General features: G+C 46.1%; 1 protein-coding gene across 1 annotated transcript; it reads right to left on the bottom strand.

The window, feature by feature from the left end:
* Positions 1–109: 109 nt before the first annotated feature.
* On the bottom strand, positions 110–27,259 carry LOC129125857 (sodium/hydrogen exchanger 2-like). The gene is made up of 12 exons (XM_054641522.2): positions 27,019–27,259; positions 25,153–25,616; positions 24,170–24,420; positions 20,797–21,014; positions 17,074–17,270; positions 13,805–13,894; positions 11,572–11,642; positions 10,364–10,528; positions 9,828–9,942; positions 8,525–8,638; positions 3,592–3,664; positions 110–2,694 (listed from the first exon to the last, which is right to left on the bottom strand). The coding sequence occupies exons 1-12, from the start codon at positions 27,257–27,259 to the stop codon at positions 2,549–2,551; spliced, it is 2,145 nt and encodes a 714-aa protein (XP_054497497.2). The 3' UTR covers positions 110–2,548.
* Positions 27,260–27,873: the final 614 nt, after the last annotated feature.

Here is a 27,873-nt window from a genome sequence, read left to right as displayed (position 1 = left end):
TTTTTTTTACCTTCTTTTTCCACATCAGATAAAATTTCCATTCAATTTTCTGGCATTCTTCCAACCACTTCTGTTGCCTACAGCAGTATTGCAAAGAAATCTACCCCTGCCAAAAGAGCCACCATTAAGTAAGGCCCTTGATAACCCAAAATGGTATTGCAAAGAACTGATGGGAGTCTCAGCTGAAGAAAGTTCCTTATTTAAGTGCCTGATGCCCAGAAAAATGATGCATGCTGTGCAAAGATGACAAGGATGGATGCAAGACAAAGATGGTACAGACACGCAGGTATTTCAGGCAAAAATAACACTGGTCAGATGCAAAAGCATAAAACCAAAATAAAAGAGCCAAAAAAAACCCAAACAAAACCCAAGCAAGAATTAGTCAATCACAGTTTCTACCCTTGATTACAAACTCCTAGACAAGCAAATTGATTTAATTTCCTTTTTGCTCTCCCACTATAGAATAAAAATTACTCACCTTAGTAAATCCTCCTATGACTATTTACTGTGCAGAATTTAAGGAGAAATTTATAACACTGAGGACATAAAACTGCAGGTGAACAGGGACATTCCAACCCCAGAGAGCTGAGGACCTTCAGGTTCAGTATTTTTTTCTCTCTCCCTTATATGCAATGGCTTTCCCCAGTGAACAACAACACCAATTTTATTTCCTTGTTACAATTGCTTTCCTCACTCGTGATCTTGGGATCACTGGCCAAGGGTTGAAGGAGCTGCTGGTCCAGGAGGATCTCTTGGATCTTCCCTGATCCTAGAGGATCAGCCTGGAATGACACCCAGAGACGCCCCTGAGTGTCCCCAGCTCCTGATGATGTCACCAGCAGCACGTTGAAGATGCAAGGAGAGAATAACTCAGAGATGATCCCACAACACAGCGAGTTTAATTGGAATAGAAATGTAGAACACTGCAGCATATTCATAAATGTCTTAGATTGTATTATATATTACAACAAACTCAAAGATGGGCTGTTTTCTAAACCAAGTACAGCCAAACCCACATGGCTCCCATGCACATGGATTAAACTAGGAAAAAATCCAAAATTGTAATGAATGGAAGATGACAATGAGCCTATATTAAAATCCATGCATATGTACATATATGTATATACACCTGTAAAACACACATCTATTGGTAAAAGCTCAAATTTTCCTTTGCATTTCCAGTGATGGAGTGACCTTCAAGTCAACATGAACCACCTCAGCTTATGCCAGGACACCATCAAGGGGTATCTTCAGAAGAAAATGAGATCTTGGATCGTTGCAAAGCAAATTCACACAAATTTGGGCCTTTAATTTAAAAGGAAAGCCCCAATGTACCAGGGGTCTCCTAAGGGAGTATTTCTGCCCACAGGAGTTTGGTTCTGCGAGCCCAAAACTATCATGGGGGGGAGTCTGAATTCTTACAGTTTCTTTTAATGCTGTTTCAAAAAGAGCCACTCGTTCAGATTAAACACTCTTGGATGAGAGGAAGGAGAAGAGAGAGAAAAATGTCAACACGAAACTAAAACTTGCCCTGTCAGGTTCAGTAAGGACAAGGATTCAAAGGCTTGAACTTACCTGGAGTTTCAAAGAAAATTACCCAAAGCTGGGGCTACCTGTCTTCCTCAGGTCCTATTCCCAGAGTTTTCCTGCATCTGCTGTGCAAAGGGCTCACACATTTCCTGGGAAAAGCCACCTGGGGTTTGGGTCACCCTCCTGGCCCTTTCAAACCCCTCTAAACCCACAGCTCCCAGCTATGGCAGCACAGATCATCCCAAAATATCTGTGCAGGATTAATGCGACCAACCAACCACATCAGAAACCTTTCCTATTTATTTAAGGGCTGTCACCGTCATCTCCTGCTATCACCACTGGGTTTGGAGCCCCCTCATTTTAACTTTGAGGTGAATCATTCCTTACATAAATTTTCAAAAACTAGAAAGAATATATGTCTCCCTTTTAATTCAGCTGCAATAATTTTTCATTAGCAGAATTGTGGCTGGATGTGGGACAATCCCTCAGGTAAGACACAGCCCCTTACTGAACTATGTCATTTAACTTTGGGCTTCATGAGATTAATGTTTATACTCAAGACCCATCAATTCCTGAGGAGAAGAAGAAATCTGTTGCTGTTTCTGCTCTTTCCTCCATCCCCTAATAAAACCTCCTTTGAGATTATCAAGTTTTTCCCAACCTATAATCCAAATGCTCCCTGCTGTTTAGCCTACCCCTGAAAACTAATGAGAAGATCCCATATCTCACCTTATTAAAATATCCTTCCTTGCAGTTGTAGGCAGTTTCAGCAATTTTCCCAGACTGAACAGGCTAATTTTTCCTAGAAATTCCTTAAAAATGTCCCCTCAGCCATTTCCTGGCATTGCTGGACATCTTTTCCCTCAGTTCCCACAGAAAACCCAACACTGGGCAATAAGAATGACTTTCCATGCAAACCACTCTGGATACTCCACCCTGTCCACACTGTCCTTTCCAAAGTGCATCTTGTTTACATTATCTACACATCCAGCAGCCCTCCCTGAAGGAGTCAGAGCCCTCATGGGGAGCCAGAGCATCCCTTGTGTTTGTACATCTCCAGAGTCAGCTCCTTCAGCCCCGTGCCGCTGGGCTGGGGCGGTGGGATGGCGCACACGGACTTGGACCGGCTCTCCTTCACCTCCCGGACCTTCTCCGTATTCCCCACTGTGGGAAGAGAAACAGCACAAGAAACACCACGGGAAACATCACAAGAAACACCCCAAGAGACATCTTTCTTTGTGGTTCAGCAGGAACAAAGGAACACCAAGGTGGCCACGTGCTCTTTGGGGATGAGCTGTTCCATTCCACTTCCCATTTATAAAACAGGAGACAAAAATCAGTGTTTTCATGGAAGGAAAAGCCAAAAAAAGAGCTTTAAACCCAGGTTTACACTTCAAAATACATAAAGTATTTGGATCAGTATCATCATTCTTTTGTCAGTCCACATCTGCAGCTTTGCAGAGCAAAAATTCACATTGGTGACTTCCTAAACCTCTGGAAAACGCAGGTGTCCTGCTGGAGCACCTGGAATGTCCTGTTGTCATATTATGGGATTGTTTGACAGGAATGAACATGCAACCATGACAGAAGGGTTACTATCTCCTTCTGTTCTGACACCACTGTATGTCAGGGGCCATGGTGCTCATGTTTTCTTTGGGGTGGAAAAAAATTTTACCCAGAAATAATGGTTTTTATCACTTTTCTCTGCTTACAGTCACGGTTTTCTTCAGGAAGAACATTACTGAAGTACTCCTGGTAAACTGTGGATTAAAACAGCTACATCCCAAGTTGGATGAGGCAACCTGACATAGTTGGAGAGGTCCCTGTTTGTGGCAGAGGGGTTGGATTAGATGGTTTTGAAAGAGCCCAAACCATTCACTCCAACCTTTGGTTGGGCTGAGAGGTGACACCAGGGCTCTTTCAGCTCTTCTTGCTCCCCCATGAGGCTCATTTAAGGAGCCCCACTCTGTCCCACAACCCCTCTGTCACCTGCTGGGCCATTCCATGGGGATGAGGGAGGGCAGGGGAGGGCAGGGAATGACCCCCAGCTCCCCAACTTACCCGTGAGGGAGCGGCAGAGCTTGGGCTGCGGGCTGGGCTCGTCCTGCGCCGAGCACGAGTCCTCCTTCTGTGACTGAGGGAGAGAAGGGCTTCAGTGCCTGGTGAAACCTGCTCACAACATTCCTGCCTCATAAACCTGCAATCCCTAAGGATTCCACTCCCTTTCGGTTCGCTTTTGCCATGTAAAAATAAACAACAACAACAACAACAAAAAAAAAGGATTGCTAAAAATAGGCTGAAGAGATGGCAGGAAGTATTTGCAGATTGTGATTTGCTACAACATAGAATCATGGACTGGCCTGGACTGGAAGGGACCTTAAAGATCATCCCATTCCAATCCCTCTGCTGCGGGTGGGGACACCTCTCACTGGACCAAGTTGCTCCATCCAAACTGGCCTAAAACCCTTCCAGGGATGGGGCATTCACAGCTTCTCTGAACAACACTGCAAGCTCTTTATGGAATGTCAAGAATTTAGAAATAAAACTGAGCCAGTGTCAGAGGCTTAAACAATTAAAATGGCACAATACAGCAATTATCTTTTGAGTTCTGGAGGAGGTGTGAGCTCCCCAGGAATGGTTCAGCAGAGGATGGGAAGGAGCAGCCCTGGAGCTGTGAGAATGGGGCAGGGAGTGCAGAAGGCAAAGCTGTCCCCAGGATATGGATGTTTCTCACCTTGGCTGTTCCCCACGCTGGCTGCAGGCCAAGGAGGCAGGTAACGAGCTGGCACTAACGAGCTCCCTGTCCTTTCACTCCAGTGCTAATCTCCACCCTCCAGGACAAAAAAATCGGAATGAAAAAAAATAAAAATCAGGTAGCACAATGCCGCCTGGATTGTTCGGCGCCTCTGCAAACTGGGAATAAGTCTCTCACGCAGCTGTGATTTGGCACCTCGGTCCAGAAACCCAGACTGCCAAAATAACTCTGGACACCTCCCAGCCTGGTTTTCTGTTTTGTTTCGGTTCGTTCTCCTCCCTCCCCTAACGAGGACCGCTGCCCTCCATCCCTTGTTCTCCCTTTTATTGACCATTTTAATAACAATGCCTTCCCGGCTCCTGGAAAGCCATTCCCAGGGGCATTGAACGGTTCTCAGAGCATGCTCCATGAAAGGGCTCTGACATAATTACCAAAGGCACTCTGTCATTTACGCACATGGCTCACAGGCAGCTCCAAATAAGCTCCTTCTGGGGGAGTGCACTCCTGTTTTGGCAGGAGAAAAGAGGACCAAGTTGCCTGGCTACAGGTGCAAGGATTTTCTGGGTGCTCCGTGGTAAATAAAAGCTGTCCTGGGTCTCAGAACCTGCCCTGCCAGCTCAGGCTGGGCTGGATCTCTGCCTAAAATAAGGCCAGCTCCAAAAGCAGCCGGTGCTGGAAGCCAGCAATGATGCACGGCTCCAGGAAGCAGCAGCCTTCGGCAGGAATTTTGTCCTTAGGCAGAGGAAGGCGAACTCTCTGCTGGAAATAGATAGTCTTGGAGTTAATCCTCTGGGCTGTGGTTCAGAGCTGAAGTCACCTCGTTCTCCTGCCAAGGTCCTTCTGCCTGGTGTAAACCATTTAACCTGCTCTGGAGGAAGGAAGATTGTTCTTTTCTTGCTGCTTCTCCCTGTTTGCTCTCCAAACTCTCCTTGGAGGAGGCTCCAAGAGCCCCCTCTCCATGCTCCAAAAGCCCCTGAATTTCAGGAGACCCCTAAGGCACCTAAAGCCGCCCAGGAGAGGCGACCCAGAGCCACAGAACAGTCTGGGGTGGAAGGGACTTCAGAGATCGTCCCTGTCCATCCCAACCCCTCCTGGCTGGAGCCGGTGTTGGGCACAGAGCTGTGTCCATCCTGGACAGGAGGGCACCGCCTTCTCCTCTGGAAGGAGAGGGATTGCCCAGCAGCCAAGGTGAACTTGGCTCCTGCCCAGCCTGGAGAAGACACCAACCCGCACAAGGATGTTCCCCCACACATCCCTGATTTTGTTTGGGGGGGGAAAAACCAACCAGCCCCTAATAAAATATGATAAATAAAATATTTAACTGAGCTACAAGAGCTTCATATTTAACAGCAAAGCTCTCAGCAGCTTCACTAAAAAAGAAAAACAGACACTCACCAAACAGAAAAAACAGGGTTTCTACTGAAGCAAAGGGATTTTTAAATTATTCCCTCAGCTCCTAACGCTCAATGTATCACCAAAGCTTTTTTCCAGGACTGGCAGTGGAATTGCAGGAGTTTCACCAGCACCACAGGGGTTCCAGTGGCCCTTTGCTGGAAGTTTATTCCCCGTCCCTGGATTGCCAGCTGGGGTTGCAAACACAGTTGTAATGCTTCCATCTCGTGGTGAGATGTAGAATAGAAAAACCTGCGGAGCAGCAGCATCCAAGTTTTTCTTGCTGACTCAAAACCTGGAAGGCCAAACCCTTCCCTGTGGGACTACAAAAGATGGAATATCTGACAATCAGAAAAATCTCTAACACTATCGACATTTTACATTAATAGTTTTTTTAATCAGGAAAATACCATTTCCTTTTCAATTTGGCATAGAAGAAACATGAGTAGCTGCTTTTTTCCCAAAAACTGGTAAGTATTGAGCTGCTTATAATAGGCTAAAATCTACTTTTTAGCACAGTGTTCTTTCTTTCTACTGACAAATTCTGCAATCTGTCCTCCTACAGCACGAAGTAACAGCATTCACCCACCCTCCTTAATATTATATAATTTTATATATATAAAATTAATATGGTGGTAATATTTCAGGGCTCTATTAGAGCATTATCCCATCACTTTGGGGCATCATTTTATTTCATTTCACAGTAAATGAGGCACTTATTCTTAAAAATGAGCAGGAAAGCTGCTGGTGACACAAAACAGGCCTGGCTTGTCCTTTTGGGCACTGAGGGATGGTTCTTGGGTCAGAACCACCCTTACAGTCATTGGGATCAGCTCCCAGTATTTACTATCATCTCCCAGGTCGGACAGGACATCCTGATCTAGCAGAAGGTGTCTCTGCCCATGGCAGGGGGCTGGAACTGGATGATCTTTAAGGTTTCTCCCAACCCAAACTATTCTGGGATTTACATCTGCTTCTCTTGGCCTGGCACAAGCCAAGGTGGCTGCAGTGAAGGAGTGTGAGCAGCACCAAACAAGTGGCTCCCCAATGACACAACAGTCAATACTCAGCATCAAATTGGCATTTTCCATAATCCACATGGCATTTCCCACCCTCAGAGGGCATTTTCCATCATCCACCAGTCAGCACAGACACAGAGTGAATCCTACTGCTTTTGCAATTCCCCAAAAACTATTCTGTTCCCCCAAAGCCCAGCTGCAAGCACTCAAAGGAACAGGAGGAACAGCTTTCCCAAAGCTCCTGCATTTCCCACCAAATGCAGCAGAGAAGGGGAAAGCAGGAGCCCAAGGGTTAACAATCAAATATCCTTAAAGGAGGGAACGTTGTGCTCAAAATCAGCCGGAGTTTGATGTTGCTCTTTTGAAGTTTAATTATACCAAATGTTCTACAGGAACATGCCATGTTCTTGCCTATCTATTCTGAATTGTAAGTACCAATCAGCATGTAAATGATCAAATTAAATCTTTTAAGTTGTTTGCAAGAGCCAGAACACCTTTCTGGGGAGGAAGGGCTGAGCACCAGCAGCGTTTGGTGCGGTGCTGCCACTCTCGGTGGGCTCCTCCATGACTGGCACTTCCACAAGGAAACTGGAGTGGAAAAAAGTCCACAGCACTCCTGAGTTCTTGTGCTGTCATGGAAAATTACTGTCTAAATAGGGAAGTGTAATTTGCTTCTTTTTAAAAGGTCATTTTGTTCTCATCAGTGATGGAGCTTGGCTGCTCAGATTAGAGATCACGCTCACACTTGGACAGTGCTCCCGCTCAAGCCATCAAAACCTAAAATTCAGAGAAGTGCGTGAAATTTAGGGATGGCTCAGCAATTACTGCAAGCACCAACCCTGCCAGAGCTCAAAGAGTGTTTGGACAACACTTTCAGGCACAGGGTAGGATTTCTTGGGGCTGTCCTGTGCAGGGCCAGGAGCTGGCTCAGTGATTCTCATGGATCCCTTCCAATTCTGGATGTTCTGTGGTTCTGCACTGCTGCTGACCTGGGCATTTGTGAACAAAAGATGATAAGGGTTAAATGCTTTTCCTCTAAAGAGTTACAGAGGATGGGAGGAACTGAAAAAAACCAAGCCTACTCCTCATGCATCATTCCTGGAAACGTTTTTTTACCATAGCTAAATGTTGGCCCAGCTTCTCTCACCAGTCTCCAAAGAGCAAAAGTCTTCACCAGGCACAGACATTGTATTAACCCTGTTTCTCCTCTGATTCAGAACATAAACCAACACAGAGCTATGCAAGCAGTAAATTGGAAAAATTTTCGTTTCTCACAGGAATCTGGTAAGCAAAACTTTGTTCTATTTTACTTCTTTCAAGCCTGCCCAGATCTGTAGATGTGTTTAAAAACAAAGAACTCACCCCCAGAATGCATAAGACAGATCACAAAAATGCTTCTGTCCTTTCAAAAGAGTTGGGGGTGGTGGGGGGGGGAACATTGAGCAGTTTCAAATATTTACACTCTGGACCACTGACAATGGGGGAGACAAATTCCTGTCTTTGATGAAATCTCCCAGAAAAGAAAACATGGGAAAACCAGACTTCAGGATGTACAGAGTGAAGCCCAGTCAGTGACATTTGCTCAGTGAAGAACTTTCCCAGCACGGATGGAAGTCACAAAGCACTGAACAGGGCTGTGCTCAGGATGGCTCCTTGCTTTGCCAGGAGCTGGGCTGGGGAGTTTTTCCCTTGGTATTTTTCCTATTCACTGGAATGCGATTTGGGATTGAGAGCCTTTTTAAAGTTAAAATAACAAGATTTGTCCTTCGAGGGAAACAGCATCAGCACTGAGCAGGCTGCGGGGAAAGCAGCCTGGGCTCCCTCTCACCTCCTTCCTGGAGCTGCAGGTGTCGCTCCCGCCCAGCTCCAGCAGCAGGCTCTTGTGCCGCAGGATCAGGATCTCGCTGTCCCCGGGCAGGGTGTGCCTGTTGTACGCCGGGCCCTGCAGGGGACACAGGAGCTGCTGGACACGGGACATCGCTGCCCTCCTGCAAGAGCCTCCTGCCCCTGCAGCCAGCCCGCCCAGCCATACACACACTGGTTTGGGAGAGGTGGGGATGGAAAGAGCCACAAAGGGAGATGGGGCTCCAAACTCTGCTCTTTTTTATGTGAAATCACCCAAGAAATCCCTGAATGACAAGACTGAGTTACACCTGGTATCCGGGTATCCACAGTGACTCAGCCCGAGGTGCCTTCACAGTTTCAGCTCCCCATGTTTTGTATTAACTCCACTGTCCCATATAAATCATTGGGAATCATAAATCCTCCTTCAAAAGCCACCACCCAGCCAAGCTGAAATCTCCCACTACACCAGTGGGAGCTGGGATAATGCTGTCTCTACGAGGGGTTAGGCTGGATTAATGCAGGACTAAACTCAAACTGGAGCTGTGCCTTCATCTTCATCCCTCCACCATGTCCATAGGTTTCTTCCCAGCCTTATCCCACTGTTTCCCTCAGCTCAGCAAAGGGACAGGAGGGGGTTCAGGACAGGCTGATCCCTCTGTGCTGAGCTGCCCACACCAGCCCCACCCCTGAGGACTCTGTATTTTGTGTGTGATCCATAAAACAAAGGCTTAGGTGATTTTAAGGCTAAGTCTCCCTAGGAACAGCAATTCCAGGTGCTGTGTGAAACCCTAGACATGATCCATGACTCTGTAAACAGCAAGTGGGGTTTATGCCCTTTAACCACTGGCACCAGTTCAAGGGCAAAACTGCTGGGTGGATTTAAAAGCTCTGCAGATTAATTCCCACTCTTCCATGGGGAAAAATGTACCATGAGGATTACCCCATCCCTGCTCTGCCCTAGAGCTGCTGCTGGATGTGCTAACCCAGTGCCTGAAGTTCCACGTGCTCCTCCTTTCTCCTATCCCTGCCGGGTACCGATGCCGAAAATATTCCATGAAATTATAGGCTGACTGGGTGAACCTTTCAAAAGCTGTCAGGCAGCAAACAGAAATGTGCCACTGACTTGGAAACTGGATCTGGCTCCACACAGCCAACTATTCTCTCCTCACAAAGAGACATCCTGGGTAATTATGGAAATATTCATAACATCTGCTCAGGCTGTTCGGAAAACCGAGGAAATTTGTGTCATTGGACACTTAAAATATGGATGGAGGGAGAAGTTGTACCGTCCTCCTGATCCGGTACAGGTTCCTCGCCAATATTTCCTGCATGTTGTCCAGGACATCAGGATTTGGAGTGTCCTCCAGTTTTTGGTCTGTTATCACAGTCCTGTCACTGCTGCTGCAAAGGAAAGCAGAACACCTTATTTTGGAAGTGTATCCCCAAATCTCAGTGCCCCTTTGGGATCCCACCACAGCCAACGTGACCAACAGCTCATCTCTGCAGATGGAGCTCACGGCAAAGCAGGAATTTGGCACTTGCATCAGAGCTGGGCTGTCCATATGCTCCCTGGTGGATAAAAGAGCCACAGGGAGCTGTGGCAGAGCAGAACCATCTGTGAGGTCTGAAGAGGCCATTCAGAACATTTAACAGTGCAAACCCATCCAAAACTGGGCAGGAGCCTCTCCCTCAGAGCACCATTTCCCTGTAACTCGTGGGGATACAGGTGCCCCTCCATGTGCCACCACCAGTGCCGGGTGATGCTCACCCACCCCATCATTTTTAGCCCCCAGCTGCTGAGTTTGAGGCGGTGTTTGCTCACAGGAAGGAGGGGTGGGCCAGGCCGTGGCCCAGCTGCCCAGCCTGGGCCAGCTCCATGGCGTGTTTGCGCTCCAGCTTCTCGTAGAGCAGCACGATGCTGGACTTGGGCTGGTCGTACTCCCTGAGCAGGATCTTCTGCAGGTATTTGCTGTTGAAATATTCCAGCCTGTCGGAGAACAAAATGAGACGGGTTTAGCCTCTCCCCTGACTCCCCAGCACCAACAGACCTGAGCAAGGCAGCAGGGTCACAGCACATGAATGCCCCATGTTCCATTAAATTCCATTATATCCCATTAACTCCTCCTTCAGAAATCAATGGTCCAAGAGGTCAGTCCCTAATTATTTCTGCATTACAGTACATGAGTCAAAATATTAAAACTTCACTAATTACAATAAAAACTCTCCAAAAGTGACAGATATATGGTGAACTCTTCTAGAAGTGCTACATCTGCAGTAGTCACAGATGTCAATACTTCCAGATTCCCTCTAGAGCCATGTCCTCTTCTTTTCTGCTCAAACTGTTGAATAATTTAGGTTGGAAATGACCTCTGAGATCATCAATCTCTCTAAGATCTGCTCACAAGGAGCCAGGATGCTCCTCAGCAGCAGTGTCTCCCATACCCTCTAGTGGCACTTCCAAGCATGGGCATTCCTAAAAAATCTCTACCAGCTGCATCTGGTGCCTGGACCACCAAGGAATTAAACCTGGTAGATAGTCCTTTTAGTAAATTTTATGGAATTTGTATTTTTCTTTTTGTAAATTCTGATGCCTTTTTATTTAAATTTTAAAACGTACAAACTCCCAGAATTTAATGAAAATCAAACGCTTTGCTGCAGAAATCTGTAGAGATGCTCTGTAATTTCAGTCCACACCAAGCAGTGCTGCAAACTCAGCTCTTTCATGTTAACTGTGCACAGCCTGGCACAGTGGGCCATGGCGCTTCCAGCAGATTTCTTTGGGCAAGAAGGGACAAACACGACAGGAGAGGAGAAAGGATCTTTTCAGGGTGATGCAAAAGAGGTGTCTGCAAGCAGGGAAGTGCCCTGAAAACCTGGTGTCCCCTTGGACATGGAAAAGCTGCCCCTCTGTCCCCTCGTGCCACGAGGATGAGCAAGGCCCAGCTGCCCACAGCAGAAACTTTGGGAATAAAAACCGACCTCCTTTTTTTTCCTACACATGTACACAGTTGTATTTTGGCAAATCCTTACTTGTCTTTCCAGTAATACTGTCCCCAGTGTCCAGATATATCTTCAATGCCAGCCAGCAAATGATCCAGGAACTAAAGAGGAGAGAGGATTTCACTCTACGCCGGTTGCATACGCGATGAACGCGGGCAGCAAACAGCAAAAGCCACACACACAACAGGGGATGGGATGCTTCCAGCTGAGGATATGGAGCTGGGAAACAAGGAGAGAAGGCACTGGGACCATTCTCCATCCGCTCATCCACTGGTGCTGGAGTACAATGAGTGGTTTGCTTCCAGGTGTGGGCAAGCAGAGGATAAATGCTGAGGGCCATGAATCTGTTCTCTGTGATGGGTGCAGGAGGGCTGATGGCTCCCATGTCCTGCCCTCTGGGCCTTCACCAGCAGGAAGGCTCATTTTGGGGTTTTGAGGACAATTTGTCTCAGGGAATCGGTATCTTCAGGATATAAATGTAGGTAACACATAAATGTTAATCTCAAAAAATAAATACTGCCTTCCCCAGACACTTCCCACTAAATAAAATCATCACATCATACTTTATATGAATACATTGTTATTGTTTAAAATTATATAAAAAATCCCAGCCTGGTTGTGTTTTCCACCTCAAAGTTAAATGCCTGTAATTTCCCAAACTGCCTTCCCTCCTAATGGCATCTCTAAACTGGGAGAGGCTTCTGCTCTGCTGCCCTCCACACTCAGGTACCAATGACCCTGGAACTTTCTACAGCTCTAAATTTTTAAAAAAACTATCTTTTTGGGGGGTCAGAGACAGAAAAGTTTCAGAGCAGCTGGCTCAGCCCTGCAGCCTGGTGTGGGTTTAGTGCCCTCACATGGCTGTTGGCAGCTGTGAGCTCCACAAACACAACACTGGAGGGAAGAGTCCCATCCCTGGGAATGTCCCATCCCTGGGAATGTCCCAGCCCAGGTGGGACAGGGCTTGGAGCAACCTGGGATAAGGGAAGGTGTCCCTGCCCATGGCAAGGGGTGGAATGAGATGAGTTTTAAGGTCCAACCCAAACTATTCTGAGTCTTTGGAGTTACACTCAGACACTCTGATCATCACTCCTACAAGCAAGAATATCCCAACTATCCAGATGGCAAAATAAATTTGAGGAAGAAAGCTACTTCTGGCTTCTGCAACCCTGATTTCCAACGATGCATTTTTACCTTCTCAACTTAATTGGTGCATGACCATTTTCAGCTCACACCTCCTAATAAACACACTTCTGAGATGATTTACCATTCACACCCTAATAAAAGAACAAAGTCTTCTCTGTTCATGACTTGAAAAGTCTGTGTTAAACTCAGAGAAAGCCCAGCAGTCCAACCCCATTGTGAGGATGCCAAACAGGTTTTACAAATGTCCTCAGCCCCAATGGCTGTATTGCTAAAGAAACAATGACAATAATATTCCTGAAGGAGCCATACCCACAGAAACGTGGCTGGAATTGAGCAATTAGATTCAGAAATATATTAATTTTCCATTGGATGCAGATGCAAGTGTAAAGGCTCAGCTGAGTGGGAGAGCAGCTGAGCCTCTCCTTGAAGTCCTCTATGACTACAAATACCAACATTTGGGTGGTGAGAACAAGGGGAATGAAATCCCACCTTTGAGTTATGGATGTAGAATCACAGAATGGTCTGGGTTGGATGGGACCTTACATCTCATCTCATTCCAGCCCCTGCCATGGGCAGGAACACCTCCCACTATCCCAGATAGCTCCAATCCCCACCCAACCTGGCCTCAAATAATTCCCGGGATGGTGCACTTCAGAGGTTCCCTCCAAAACAGCACCAACCTTATCCTCCCTTTCCTCATTTTTTTGCAAAAATATCCAAACCAATGGTGGTGATGGGACTGGAAATTCCTAATCCTAAAAGCAACATGGAAATTCCTAATCCTAAAAGCAATCAAGCCTCATTTTCTTTTTCTTGTTCCAGAGACCAGAGAAATTTGAGTGAGGTCAGAACGTAAAGTTTTGGGCAAGAAATCATCTTTTTCTCTCATGTTTGTGCACTACATGATGTTACATCAATCAGCCTGATTGTTGGTTGCTCTTCCAATGCAAGAATAGGTTAGGAACCTGAACAGGACTTACAACAGGGAAAGGGGCTGGTATAACTGCAGATTTCACAAATTTGGGTAAAACTGCAGATCTGCAGGGTCCCTGGAGACACACACATTGCAGGAGATACCAGAAGGCTCTGGCCAGGTGTTTATGGATGCTCCACTTACCCTGATGTGGATCTGCTCTCCCACAGTGGGAGCACTCTCCCTTTTCCTCTTGACAGCCAACAGGTCAACGAGGGGGCGGATGGTCATTCCCTGCAGAGTGACCACAGACACAGAAATCAGCCTTTCCTCACACCCAATTTTCCTGCACTGGAACAGAAGCCAGCAGCGTGGGGCTGAACCACAGCAACCCCGTTCTGGTGTCTGAGCAGCCTCCCTCACCTGCCCTGCTTTCCTGGCAGGATAGAACCTGCCAAGCTTCAACAGGACTAGAAATTGTTCTCCCAGGTGTACCCCAAACACTTTGTTTGCTCCTGGTAGGAACCTGTCAGTGGAGAGGAACTCACAGAGAGGCTTCAGGATGGGGGGAAGAAACTTCCACTCTCCACCTCCGGCCTCTCTGAGACCACAAAACCCAGCCAATCATTCCAAGGTCAAGCCTGTGGTTTGCTGTTGCTCGTGGCCTCCCAGATGGAAAGGGGCTCGAAACAATCCAAGTTCAAATGCCTGAAATGGGGATAATCCCTGAGATTTCTCAGCACGGAGCCTCCACCAGCAATTGTCTGCTCACTCCTTAAGCACTGGATGTCACACACCATTACTCCAGCAACCTCTGATGGCCAGCCAGTGGCTGAGTTTCCTAATCAAAGCATCCACCTGGTGGGAAGGGTCAAGGAAAAGTTTTAATATCCTTTAAGCCTCGTGAGAGAACTAAAATGCTGCTGTGGTGTGTTTCTTAGTCCGGCTGCTGCATGAAATGACTTTTCTAGGACATGTTTACAGCAAAAATGATGGAGTAGTTGATGTTTATGACTTCTGAATGTCACAAATGCTGGCACGGAGAAGAGTTGAACACATTTTTAATTGCAGAAACAATTAATGTGTCATTTTAATAGCTAATAGCAATAAAAAATGTGTCGCTATTCAGTCAATAACACAGAACTCACAAATTCCAGAATAACAGATATTACAAAAATTAGGCAGAGACTGTGCAATTTGGCCTCTTGCCTTCCTGGATAATCAGCTGCAGTTGTTTCCATTTTAAAGCAGCATTTGGGACTGTTATGGGAATCCCATGTGTCATTATAGGCCACACATCATTTCCCAGCACACCTGCAGGTCCCCTGTGCTGCTCCTCCATCCACCAGGGATAACTCATCCCAGGGAGTGTCTGACAGCTCCATCACAGCTCACACAACGTCTTCCACCTCCAGAAATCCAGTGGGACAGTGCAGGCATCAAACAACCTCCCCCCTTCACAATTATTACATTTGCTCAGAATTTCATGGCAGAGGTCAGGGGCCAGTAAGTTGAGAGAGTGAACTTCCAGAAGTATTTGATTTTAAAAGCACACCAAGAGGCAGAACAATGAGGAGGGGGTTGTGACATTCCAGACAAGCCCAGAGAGCTCCCTGGAGAACTTCCTGGTCTACATTGGCACATAGCCAGCCTGCTTGGAAGCACTGAGGAACTGACAATGGCTCAGTCACCCTCCTCAAAATGATTAACCAGGCTTGTTGTGGGAAGAGCCTTATGCAACTGGGCTAGGAAGGCCGAAAGAGAGGAGTTTTCTGGCTCGTGGAATGCTCTGATAGAGCCACGGGTGGCCAAGCCCAGCTGTTCACAGGGTGGTCATTCCTCTGTGGCACAAGGGTTTCCAGCCAGCAGGGGCAGGATTTCCAAGGGAATCATTAATGTGGAGGGTTTGAGCTCTGACAAGATGGCCCAAACCTGCCTAGAAGGGCTCAAATCACCTCTGCCTTGGTTTCTGTCCTAACACAGACACTCCCCAACAAGTCTATATTAAGACTACTGTGAATATAGAGAAAACATTTTGCATTAAAAAAAAGAACAAAAAATGTCCACTATGCACTGAAGTTGTTTCACAGCCAATATTCTTCTTGCCCTTTCCGCACAGAGTGACCACAAAAAACACTGGCATGGTAAAAATATTTCCTCCCCAATAATGCATCCATCAACGTGTCTAGCAGCAGCACCACAAACTTGATTTGCAAACCCAGGTTTTTGAAGAGCCTGTTATATTTACCCACCTCTTCTTGTGCTGAGCTGCAGCAGTATCTTTCTGGTTTAAAGTAATTTTCCTGTTTTTCCCTGCCCCTGTTGTGGTGGTGGCCCTGGCAGTGCAGGGAGCCCAGCACTGCCCCTCTGCAGACACAGAGCCCCTGAAAGGCTGAGGGCCAGGGGGTCTCCCCAGTGACACAGGGACCCTGTTTAACTCTCACCCTTTTGCACGGGGATGACATCAGCAGCTGAGCTTTGAGGTTACACAAAAGCCCTTTTCCCAAAGCCTGGAGCTGCTGCCTTGGAACAACCTTTGTGTGAGGCCCGGGAGCGGCGCTGCGCGAGCGGACGTGCCTGGGGACCGGGGCTTTTCAATTTCTCACCCACATTTGCATCTTAAAACTTGTCAAGCTCCACCTTAGCACATCCCCCCCACGCCGGGCCTGGGCCCTGCTCTCTCCTTTCAGGCTGAGGCTGTTCCCAGTCCCACTGCCCTGCAGCTCCCAGCTCTGATCCATCCTCCAGCTCAGGATGAGGATTTGGGTGGATGTGGGGAAGCAAAATCAACCCCAACCCTCCACATTGTCCCAGTGCTCGACACCCACCTGAGGGGTTCAGTCAGGAGAAGCAGGAGGAGTTTGCTCTGAGGGTGATGCTCAGCCACGGGGCCACTCTGCAGCTGCCACCACAAGCCACCATTTCCCAAAGGCCCAGAAACTCCCCTGCTCCTGGGCAGCAGCTCCTCATGGACCTCATCTCCTTGACCAGGAGCTCGCAGGGAATTTTTCTACATGAGATCTTTCCCAAACATCCACATCCCGCCTACTTCAGTCCTGTGGAGACCCACTCTTAACTTTTTGGGACAAACAGCAGGTGGACATTGGCCTTGCTCACTCCAGCACCAGACAACACCAACTTTTCCACCACAGCCTCCTTCAAACGTGGCTGTGTTTGGCAGATGAACCAAGAGCTGTACTTTAGAGAAGCCCTTAGAGACTTGCTGCTGGTCAGAGAAGAGCAGGGACACATCCAAGACCCTGATCCCACAGAAAGCTGCAGGAATGGTTTTACCACTAGATGTCACAGCAATGCTGAGCGCTGCTGCTCCTCTGAGCCCTGGAGCGCCACAATTCCTTAAAACTCAGTGCTGGAGCACCAGAACTTACAGCCCCAGCGAGAGGGAGAGGAACCTTCTCCACCAGACCCTGGAGGGGGCCTAATCCCCAATCTGAGCCCAACACTGGTTTTACCTGCACGAACACGGTGAAGAGGATGACAACAGTTGTTGCTGCAATGAAGAGTTTTTTCCTGTGGAAGTCAGGCAGCAGGAAAACCAAAGAGAAGCAAATGGCCCCTCGGAGCCCCCCATAGGCAATGATGAACTGGTCCTTACTGGTGATGGTGTTCACGTGAAATCTGTTCACAAAGAAAGTCAGCACAAGAACCCCTGGAAAGCAGGAAGGTAGATTGAGGCACATCAGTTAAATAGAACAATTAGAAAAAACTCATGATCTCACATTTTCCAGTAAAACAACATGGAATTGGGGAACACCAACTGCAAGGAACAAGCCAGGGCACAAGGGAGTATATTCCCAATATGCCACTGGAGAACTTCTTCCAGTCTGATCCAACGGGTTGAAATTTGCTTTGTGCAGATAAAACTTAATCCCCAACATATTTCTAATTGGAGAGATTACAAATATTGACTGGCTACAGTCCTGAAATATTAATTGATTTATTCTAATTGGTGATAACAAATGACTGAATTGCTGAGGTTACAAATGCTTTTGAGGCAAATTAACAGCAACAACTTAACCACAAATTGCCCTCCTATTTGCCAAAGTTTCCGAGCAGTAGCTCGGATAAGTAGCTATAGTCCACCTGTGTTAATGTTATTTCTTTCCCTCAGGTTTATACTACACAAATTGAAGGCCAGGTGAGGTGACACAGCAATTGCTGTGATTTACAGCCATTTGCAAATGCACAAGCAGATGCAGAAAGGTACAAAAAGTCAGGCCTTAAATCAGTAGGCTGTGATTTTAATCCCAATGGATGTGATAAACATTCCATTTCCCAAAGATTAACAGCCATTTTGAGAACTGATGGCACCTCCTGTCACTGACTTTTGTTAGGAATTAGCTGGAGCCACAGCACTGTTGCTTTTCTAGAGGGTGTTTGTAAAAGAAATAAAAACAGTGCATTTATTATGTACATATCAAACATCTTCCCACACACCTCCAGCTAAAAATAGCTGAACTTTTACTGTACATTGGAGGAGTGTGAAGAAAACAAAAAGCTGGGGATGTTTGGGAATAGGGAACTCAGTAAACTGAACCCTGTGGCACCTTCCCCATCTCTGGAGCTCTGCAGAACTGGTGCCCAGACCAGCAGATAGGAAGCACTTGGGTGTCAAGGTTCTTTGCAACTTAAAAAATAAATAAAACAAAGCCTCCCTCAGATCCCATCCACCCCTACTCTACAGCTCAGGCAGCGCCGATGATTTAAAGGAACAAAATTTACTTGAGCTGATATCCTGGCCTTTGTCTTAATTTAATCCTTCCTCATAAATTATTATTAGCATTCCCTAAACTAATTCAAGGCCAGTTTGCTCCAAGAGATGACGTACAATTAATCATTCTGAGCAGAATGTATTTTCTCCTGCAGATACCTTGGGAAAGAGCAGGAGGAAATCTCCCCAGGGCTTCGGTATCAGCAGAGCCCCAGTGCTGCCATGCAAGGGCTCTACTTTCCTTTTTAGATGATCTTCCTCATACCAAAGGAATTCCCCAGGTTTCAGCAGAATCATTTCTCAAACATTTCAAGCACTGAGAGTGTTCTATGAAGGACTGGGGTACAGTTTGCACACCAATCCCAGCACCGCCCACCCAAAAAGCCCCAATTCCTGCAGGGAAATGTGGGGGCACCTCCCCTTTCTGGATCAGTGCCTCAAGCACCTCCAGAATCCTGGAATTAAGATTGGAAAAGTCCTGCAAGATCGTCAGGTCCAACCATTCCTCCAGCATTGCCAAGGCCACCACTAATCCATGCCCCCCAGTGCCACACCCACAGGTTTTTGGAACACTTCCAAGGTTGCTGTCTCCATCACCGCCTTGGGCAGCCCATTCCAATGTTTGGCAACCCTTTCCACGAAGAAATCCAATTATTAATTAATTATTAATGAATCCAGAGCTGCTGGATGGCTCAGAGCAGGCCAAGGTCTAATCTCAACCACCATCTCCAAGGCAGGAGTTTCCTTCCCAGTTCTCACCCTCCCAGCTCCCTGACACTTCCCAGGAAGGTGCTGCAGGATAGGGACACCCTGCTCAGGACCACCCAGACAATCTCCAGCCCTGGTTTGTGTGGTCTTATTTAATTCCAGGGAGATTTTGACTGGAAAAGGGTGGCTGCAGCCTGAGCCCTTCCCTAATAATGTGCTGCATAATTTAAGCTGCTCTCAGAAGGGCTGTGCTTAAGGGAGGATTTTTGGGGTACTTTTGTAGCATTGCTGCGTTCTTATATCTTGCAATGAAGAATTTTTGAACTAAAAATAAAAAATCAAATTCACTGAGAACTCCTTTCATCTGAGCAAATAATTTAAGAGAAATCACTTAATGGAAATAAAACACATGAATGTACAAAAAACTGACTAATGAGCACATTTCCAAGTATGGTGCACAGTTATTAAAACAAACTTTGGCATGTCCTAACAGCTAATAAACCCCATTCTGCTCTGCCATGCTAATCATGGCCTAACCTATTTAAACAATTTCTTGAAGTGTCTGTCAAATTCGAGTTCATTGCTTGACTTACTGGTTTGTAAACATAAATCCTGTCGAACATTTTTAAGCGCTTGAATTCTTTGCCAAAAATGTGTGCTGTTATTTTCACAAATATTGTTAAGATATAAAAATACCCATAACTGAGGCACTCATTAGGTGCCCAACACTGTAAGAGGAATGGAGGTCCAGCCTCTCCCAGCATGGAACCAGCACAAGATGCAACTGTGGAGAATGGAAACATCTATTTTTTCTGGTCATTTTCAATGCATGAAAATGGGATCCCAGGGAATCCTAGAACCAGGAGTTGGGTTTGCGTTGTAATTGTGGCTAAAGAAACTGCAGAGATGAGTTATCAGGAGAGTATTTTCCTGCCTTGCCCCTCGTTATCACCAAGCCCTGATCTCTTTATTGCTGTGAGGTTGGTCACACACCCTGATGGGTTTTCCAGGGATGCTGTAGACCCTCCATCCATGGAGATGACCAAAAGCCATCTGGAACATTCTTGCCTGACCCTGCCCGAGCAGGGGGTTGGAGCAGATGATCTCCACAGGCCCCTGCCAACCTCAGCAATTCCCCAATTCTGCCACTTTCAATCCCGACCTGAAATTCTTGAGTAGGAGCAGGAGCATCCTCACAGTTTAGGTCCCAAATCTCATCTGGAATGAGAGCTACTGGAATGTTCCTCCAGCTTCCCAGTGAAGGATGCTGCTGTACACCAGCTTGTTAGGAATTAAATCCCTTAAATTCAGAGGATTTTCATGGATCTCTCCCCCCAAGGTATGTACCTACAAATTCCCTCCTGCTGGAAGAATACCAAGGGACTAAAAAACACTGAAATGGAAGAGGAGATCGTGGCAATGAAGGAGGGTGAAGGAAGATCATGCAAAAAAGGGACATGGATAAAATAGATCTCATGAGAGCTTCTACCCAGTGAGCTTCTAGCACCAGTGAGTGCACAGAGCAGGGAACTGCAGCAAAATGCAAGATTTGAAATTGAGTGAGATGGAGGAGCAGGAAGCATTGGCTGGGATGTCCCAGTCCAGTCTGAGCATTCCCATCTGGAATAATCACACTGCAGAGTGAGCAGGAAAGGAGGACGGAGGGGCAGAGGACCCTCTCATCCAATGGAATCTCATTCCTCACTCCCATAAACAATAACACACATGAAAAACCAAGATCTACGACTTCCCCTACCGAGTGCCCTCCAAACAAGACAGAAAATGACCGTGAAGCAAATGTAGGGCCAGTTCCACTCGTGGTTTTCTCCAATGGTGGAAACTCCGAGGAAGATGAAGATGAGGGTGTCGCTCACACTGCTCCACATCTTCATGAAGTACTTGACTGTGGTGTGGGATTTGAGGGAGATGTTGGCCTCCACGTAACGCTTCATACCCATGGCACAGGAAATGATGCTGAGGAAGTAAAAAATAAACAAAAGAAAATAAATGTGTTTGAAATATGAAAAGAAAAATATGGTTTTCTACTTTAACACAGAAAATCAACACATTAGTTATGAAAAAAGGGAGTTTCATCAAGTCTTGGACATTTGCAGACATTTCACTGAGGGCTGATTCACTTCCTGCATCAGGCCAAGAATATCAGGACCACTAGGACAATAAAATACTTCATAGGTTGCCCAAACTGTCCAAATCTGGATTTTAACAGATGAACAATTCATCACCTGTTGCATTTTATCAGAGCACAAAGCAACACCTCCAACTAACACCCAACTCTTCCCATCCTCACACACCATTTCCAGTTCTTTAACTTTGGGAACTCTGACCTTGCAATTGCCTGGCAATTTTTCATGGATAATTGGTTCTTCAAGTTCCAGGGAACATGGCATTAGCCTAATTCATCAGCTTTTCAAATCAATGTATTTTCAGGCCAGCAATCCTAGGAGGTCAAAACAATTGAGCGCTCAAAGTGCTGAAGCTCCGTTTTTTATATTTTAATCTGGACCAAAACATTTTTGTTCTAAATATTGCAGCAGGAGTAGAAAAAGGGTTTTAATTTCCGAGATCTGACTTCCAGTGCTGCTTGGTAAGGCCATCTATATTTTTATTGCACTGAAAACCAACTCCACAGGGAACATCACAATGTTGGATCACAGAAAAGCCAACAGAGAAGCAGATCCTTGGCTTGTCCCTGGCTCTGGGTGTGGCCAGGACAGGTAAGTGACCCAAACAAAGGTGTTGAGAGAGGTGGTGGCTCACCCAGAACTATCAACTAAAAGATGCTCAGAGAACTGCCAGGCAATTACTGCTTTGCACTGAAAATACCCTGTTTAACCCCAGAATTCCACTAACATTTTGCATTATTTTGAAGACATAAACATCTGGGTCTGTTTGAATTTAAAACTGGGGTTTAGGGAGAGGATCTGTGGCAGAAGGAGAGAATAGGAAAGGTCAGAATTGGGAAAGTCACAATGCTTTTGCTGGGAATGGCATCCTCTGTTTTCCAGCAGCAGGAGACTAAGACTCAAGTCCCTTTTTCACCAAATGTTTGAGTTCACATCTTTCATCTCCTAAGAAAATGTACCAGTACATAAAAATATTCTAATACAGGTCTGGTTTGATTTATCCTTTTTAGGTCTGGTCTGCTTTGCCAGAAAGAGCAACAGGGACTCAACCACAGACTGGGAAAAAAAAAAAATTCTTCCATTTCTGTGTCTGCCTCAATAAAAAGTAGGGAATATAGTTCCAGTTAAAAACTAAGAAATCCAAGTACTTATGGGCAAGTGACTTCCAGAGCTGTGGTTTTGGGGAATGCTTATTGGAGAATGGACATGGGATCACAGCACAGTCACAGAAAAAGAAGAAATTTGTCTTGTCCTGGCTAAAGATGGACATTGCCACCAAGGCAAGGGGCAGGGGAAAAGAGAATAAGAAAGGAAAAAATCCAACTAAAACCCATTTGCAGAACAGTTTCACAGAGTGAGCTGTATTCAGATTTTTTTATATTTTTTGGAGTATGTAGAATTGATTTTTTTGGCAATCAAATTATTTTTCAAAGAAAAAAACTGCCAAAAGCCGCTTCTCATAATACAGTATTCCCTGGCCACAACAGAATTAATTGTTTGAACTCCAGATCTATAAGACAGGCATTTATAATTTGGCAATTAGAAGGGCACAGTGCAGGAATCAGCTGCCTTTGCCATTGTTTTGCTTTAGAAAAAAATGCATTATTCAAAAGAACAGCAAATGGGTTCCATAATGGGTACAGCAGATTGTGATTGATAGAAGGAGACACCATTAGGATTGAATGTTTTCTGCTCCATGATGATTATGCAGCATATTTATTTCACTGTTCTGTCTTGCACTCCTATAAATAGGCTTTTCCTACCTATTCCCAGAGCTGGAATTGTTTTCAGTAACACTCAAATATTGCTCCTATTAACCAGCCGAAGAAACAAAATCTGCAAGACACAGGAATGGTTTATATCCAAAGCAACATCATTAGTTTTAAAATAGATATCCCAGATACTTCTGTGCTGAGCTGGGAGCCCACTTCATTTTTTATTTTCTTTTTATCTTCTTTCTCGTCAGCTGCACAGTTGTTTACACTACAGCCACTGATGCAGGGTAGGTGCATTTTGGTGTCTTTGGGGGAATATTAAATGGTTGTGATCCTCAGCACCAGCTGACTCAGTTTGGGCAGGAGAACCACACTCAATAAAACACAGGGCTGGATCCCTCTATTTTTCCTCTCTCTCTGCTTTCCAAGGTGAGATTCTGGTGAACATCGGGGTCTTTGTGGCTATTTTTGTCTCAGCATCTGCTCTGACAGGGAGATGTCCAACAAGGTAAGCACAAAGCTTAATTAGTCCATTAAATCTGAATGATCTGGCCCAAAATTATTCATTTTATTAAAAGATCTACCCAGGTAAAAGAAAATTAAATGAACTGAATGATCTCTGACAGCTTTGACTGAAATTGGCCAACAGATTCCCAATGTTACTGCAGACAGAGGTGTTGGTTGACACCTGAGGCCAGACATGAGCTGTGTCTGAGCTTCTGGAGCCAACTCAGAATCTCCAAAGCAGAGGTTTCCATTAGAATCCTCTGCTCCCAAAAAAACAGGAATATTTCAGGCTTCAGTTCCTGTCCCATCACTCACTGCTGTCACACCAAGGGCTGCCAGGCAGGACATGCAGATGGGGAAGGGGATGTGAGAACAGAAGTGCTGCAGACCAAGATCAAACCTTTCCAAGGAGCTGACTAAATTCTCCTTGTAACTCTTCCCATGTTGGTTTTGACTGGGCCATGTGGAAAATAACAAAATAAGCTAAGAAACTACTTCTGGCTCTGCCAAACCTACCAGACCTCTCACTGTTGGAACATCCAGCCTTTCCAAACAAAAACCATGGAGCTCAAACATTCCTCAATAACCTACATAAATCTACCATCAGCCATCATTGTGCAATTTGGGAAACAGAGTGACGCTTGGAGAGGGCCCTGCTCTTCGTTATACACAGATTTCCAAATTTTAAAATGTTTTTGGGTATTTTTCAGTGAATATAGGCAGGAAGCTTTCCTGGAGAGAGGAGCTGCAGGGCCTCACTTACGCCACGATGCCGGAGAGGTGGAACATCTCTGCAGTGAGGTAGGACAGGTAGCTGTACAGGAACACAAAGAGGGGCTCGATGACACGGATGTCCTTGGTGAAACGTGTGGTGAAGGCAGCAGTGAACCCAAAACTCAGCCCCACTAAAACTCCTCCCAGCCCAACCACGAAGAATTTTCCTATTCCAGCAAAAACATCCATGCTTTTGATGGTTGGCATCTCACAGAAAGAGCGAAAGAGTTTGTAGAGCACCTTGTGGGGGAGAAAGGAAAGAGGGAAACAGCTGTTAATTGGATGTTCACCAGACACGGTCATGACACCAAATACAAATACTGGGATTTCTGCCAGTGCAGCGTCACCTCCTGCCCAGGAGCTCTGGCTCCCACCAGGGGACTGCTGTGGCCCTCACAGATATTTCTGTCCCCAGACATACAGTCAAAGAGAAACCTGAAAACTTCTAAATTCACCTGAATACTGCCAAGGACCTCAGTGCCAGAGAACTGGACCAGGATCCTCTGCTAGAAGGGGTTGTTGATGACTTTTCCCTCAACAAATCACAGAATCACTGAGGTTGAAAAAGCCCTCCCAAATCATCAAGTCCAACCAATAACCCAGCACTGCCATGTTCACCACTAAACCATGTCCCCAAGTGCCACATCCACATGGTTTTTAAACACTTGCAGGTGTTGTAACTCCACCATTTCCCTGAGCAGCCTCTGCCAATGCTTGACTGCCTTTTCCACAAAGAAATTTTCCCCGACAGCCAATCTAAGCCTCTCCTTGTGACACTTGAGACCATTTCCTCTCATCCTGCCACTTGTTCCCTGGGAGAAAAGATTAACCCCCACCTGGCTATGACCTCATCTCAAGGAGCTGTAGAGGGAAATAAAGTCCTCCCTGAGCCTCCTTTTCTGCAGCTCTTCCATCCCATCACTCAGCACCATGCTCTGCAGGTTAAACACCCCAGCTCAGGCTGGTCCTTACCACGGTCACGGCATCATTGAGGAGTGATTCCCCAAAAACCAGGATGTGCAGCTTCTCATTGACATGGATCTCCTCAAAGACAGCCAGCACAGCCACGGGGTCCACGGCGGCGATGAGGCTGCCGAAGAGGAGGTTGTGCAGCAGGGACACGTCCTGCAGCCGGAAGGATTTCACCTGGCAGATCCCATAGAGGGAAAAGCCGATCCCAAACACGTTCCAGATGGTCCCCACCACCGCGTAGAGCAGGATGGTGCCGATGTTCTCGAAAAAGGGGCGGCTGGGCATGAAGTAGCCGGCGTCCAGCACGATGGGGGGCAGGAGGTAGAGGAAAAAGATGTCGCTGTCCATCACTGGTGGTGATCTATCATTTAATCCATAGATGATTCCCCCCATGATGAGCCCCACAAAGATCAGCAAACAGCTCTCGGGAACGACGGAGGGCAGCTTGTTGTAGAGATGGAACCCTGCAGGGCAGGGAAGGATAAAACTGGTGATACCTCACCAAGGTCCCCACACTCCCACTGCCAGCAGGTTACACCTCAGAGTAGCAAAAAATAAATTCACACAGTGAGGGGGTAGTTGTTCAGAAATGGGTTAGAAAATCTAAAAGTTACTGAAAATACCAAACTTTTTCAAATTACTGCCTGTTCAGACCTCAGTTCATCATAGCATAAGGTTAGAGATATATATTGAGGTAATAAACAAAAAGTAATAATCTTCATAAGTAAAACAGTATTTGGAATTATTAATTATGTAATCTAGTCAGCAGCCCTTCTTTGGCACAAGCAGAAATAGCAATTTCTAATTTTAAACACAATACAGTTTCTATACATTAAAAAAAAAAAAATCACAAAAAGCCTTGCCACTAACTATGAACAGGTCCACTTTTAATAGTATATAACCATTAGCATTTAAAGCTAAAAAGCTAAAAAATGTCCAATCAAGCCTGTCTTGTGCAATGCCCAACATTAGAAAAACCACCACAAGTACAAGGTGAATTATTAAAAGAAAAAGTCATTGAAACAAATGTAATTAGAACAAGAATAACAATTTTTAAAAATCTCTGATCATTATGCCTTCATGCTTGTGACTAGAATTAGGGTCTCATTATGTAGCATGAAATTAGTCAGACAAAAAGACTCTTTCCATCTGAAAAATTCTAATCAGACCCGATCTTAGAAACTTCTCCATTCTGAGGAAAATAAATACAAGGAAAAAAATGCTGTAAGATAACTTTTCTAGCAGTAATTTAACAGAATTTACGACAATTCCTGGAGAAAAATATTTTTCTATAATTTTCACTTTCCCGTGCCTAGTTTTTCAGAGGAAAACATAAAAAGATCAGATACTTTGCATAACTTAAATCTTTCTTTGGTGACCTTGCACAGACAATCAATGCACAGAGATTTTATTTTAGGCTATGTAACAGCCTGGGCACGTATGGAATTATTCCTTGGCCAGACACAGGGCACTTTTAGAAGAATAAGGAATCTCCTCCGTTTTAAGATGAAGATGGACCACCTACACAGAGCATGGCTGGAAAGGAAATCAAGGTGAACACACACCTTGGTGTGTCCTGCAGTTAAATCAAATTCCTCCTACTGGAAACCCGGTATTTTTCCTCCTAACAGCAACAGCACTCCCAGGTGTGAATTTCTAGATGGAAAATCACCATCTCCAGATGGAAAACCACATTTCCCTAAAACGCAACTTGTTTTCCACCTGTGCAGTGTCTCTGGAGCACGGTGTGTGAATTCTGAGGGTTTGGGACGTTACCTCAGGCTCCAAACCAGAGCGAGACGGAGAAAGGCCACGCCACCTCCACAGAGATTCCCCATCCCTCCTCACCCTCTCAGGAGGCCTCACCTATTTTGGCCAAGGATGCCAGCATGATCCAGAGGGTGATTTCGAAGGGCACCTGGACGTGCTGATAATCCAGAGAGAAGAAGGCGTGCTCCGAGGAGTCGTTGCCCGGCGCCTCCTCCGCAGCCCAGCTGACGTTCTCCAGCCCCGCGTCCTCCAGGGCTCCCACCCGGGGGGCTCGGAGCGTGCAGGAGAGCCAGGAGCCAGCCAGGACAGCTGCAGCTCTGCATCCCCGGCTCTCCATGGCCCAGGAAGCCACAGCTGCTCCTGCTGTGGTGGGTGAGCGGTTGGAAGCGCTGCTGGAGGTGCCAGAGCTCATGTGGGAGGCTGCAAAGGGAGGAGCAAATGTTCCACCACAGGCTGGTTTCCCTCCCTGCTCCATCAGCTTCCAGCTGGGAGATCCCACTGTAGAGTGGCACTTTTTGGTGCCACGTGCCCAAATAGGGTCTCCTTCTGTGGATGCTTCATTGAGGAAATGCCTCGTGTGCCCTCAGACCAATGGCACAACTCACATTTTAGTCCCAGCTCTGGATGTGTTTTGGCTCCCAGTTCCTCATAAACCTCTCTTGAAAAAAAATAACCTTCACTGATGTTAGAATAGACCCACATCCCCTAAAAAACCCCATCTGAAAACAGATCCTACACACAGGGGGCTTCCCTGGATGTCTGCAGTGCCCACACAAACATTACTGGAATTCAGTTTTCATTTGTGAAACAAGCAAATCACTCAGTTTGTTGAGCTAAATACAGAGCTGTAGGAACAGAGGGCACCTGTGTGGGACAAATAAGGCTCTACAATTACTTAAAGCTTCCTATAAAAGAGATTAACAGGAAAAGTTATCTTCATCTCTCTTGAAA

This window comes from Agelaius phoeniceus, chromosome 14 (genome assembly GCF_051311805.1).
Source record: "Agelaius phoeniceus isolate bAgePho1 chromosome 14, bAgePho1.hap1, whole genome shotgun sequence".
Lineage (NCBI taxonomy): Eukaryota > Metazoa > Chordata > Aves > Passeriformes > Icteridae > Agelaius > Agelaius phoeniceus.
The sequence above is the reverse complement of the archived record's forward strand: the minus strand, read 5'-3'. Positions and strand labels throughout refer to the sequence as shown.

Bases quoted from the DNA above. Each gene is read 5' to 3' on its own strand.
- LOC129125857 (XM_054641522.2), bottom strand. From the start codon at position 27,259: ATGGAGAGCCGGGGATGCAGAGCTGCAGCTGTCCTGGCTGGCTCCTGG. The intron at 13,895-17,073 runs GTAAAACCAGTG...GTCACTCTGCAG, and splicing joins TCTTCACCGTGTTCGTGCAG to GGAATGACCATCCGCCCCCT. The intron at 3,665-8,524 runs GTGAGAGGGAGC...TCTCTCCCTCAG, and splicing joins CCTGCAGCTCCAGGAAGGAG to TCACAGAAGGAGGACTCGTG.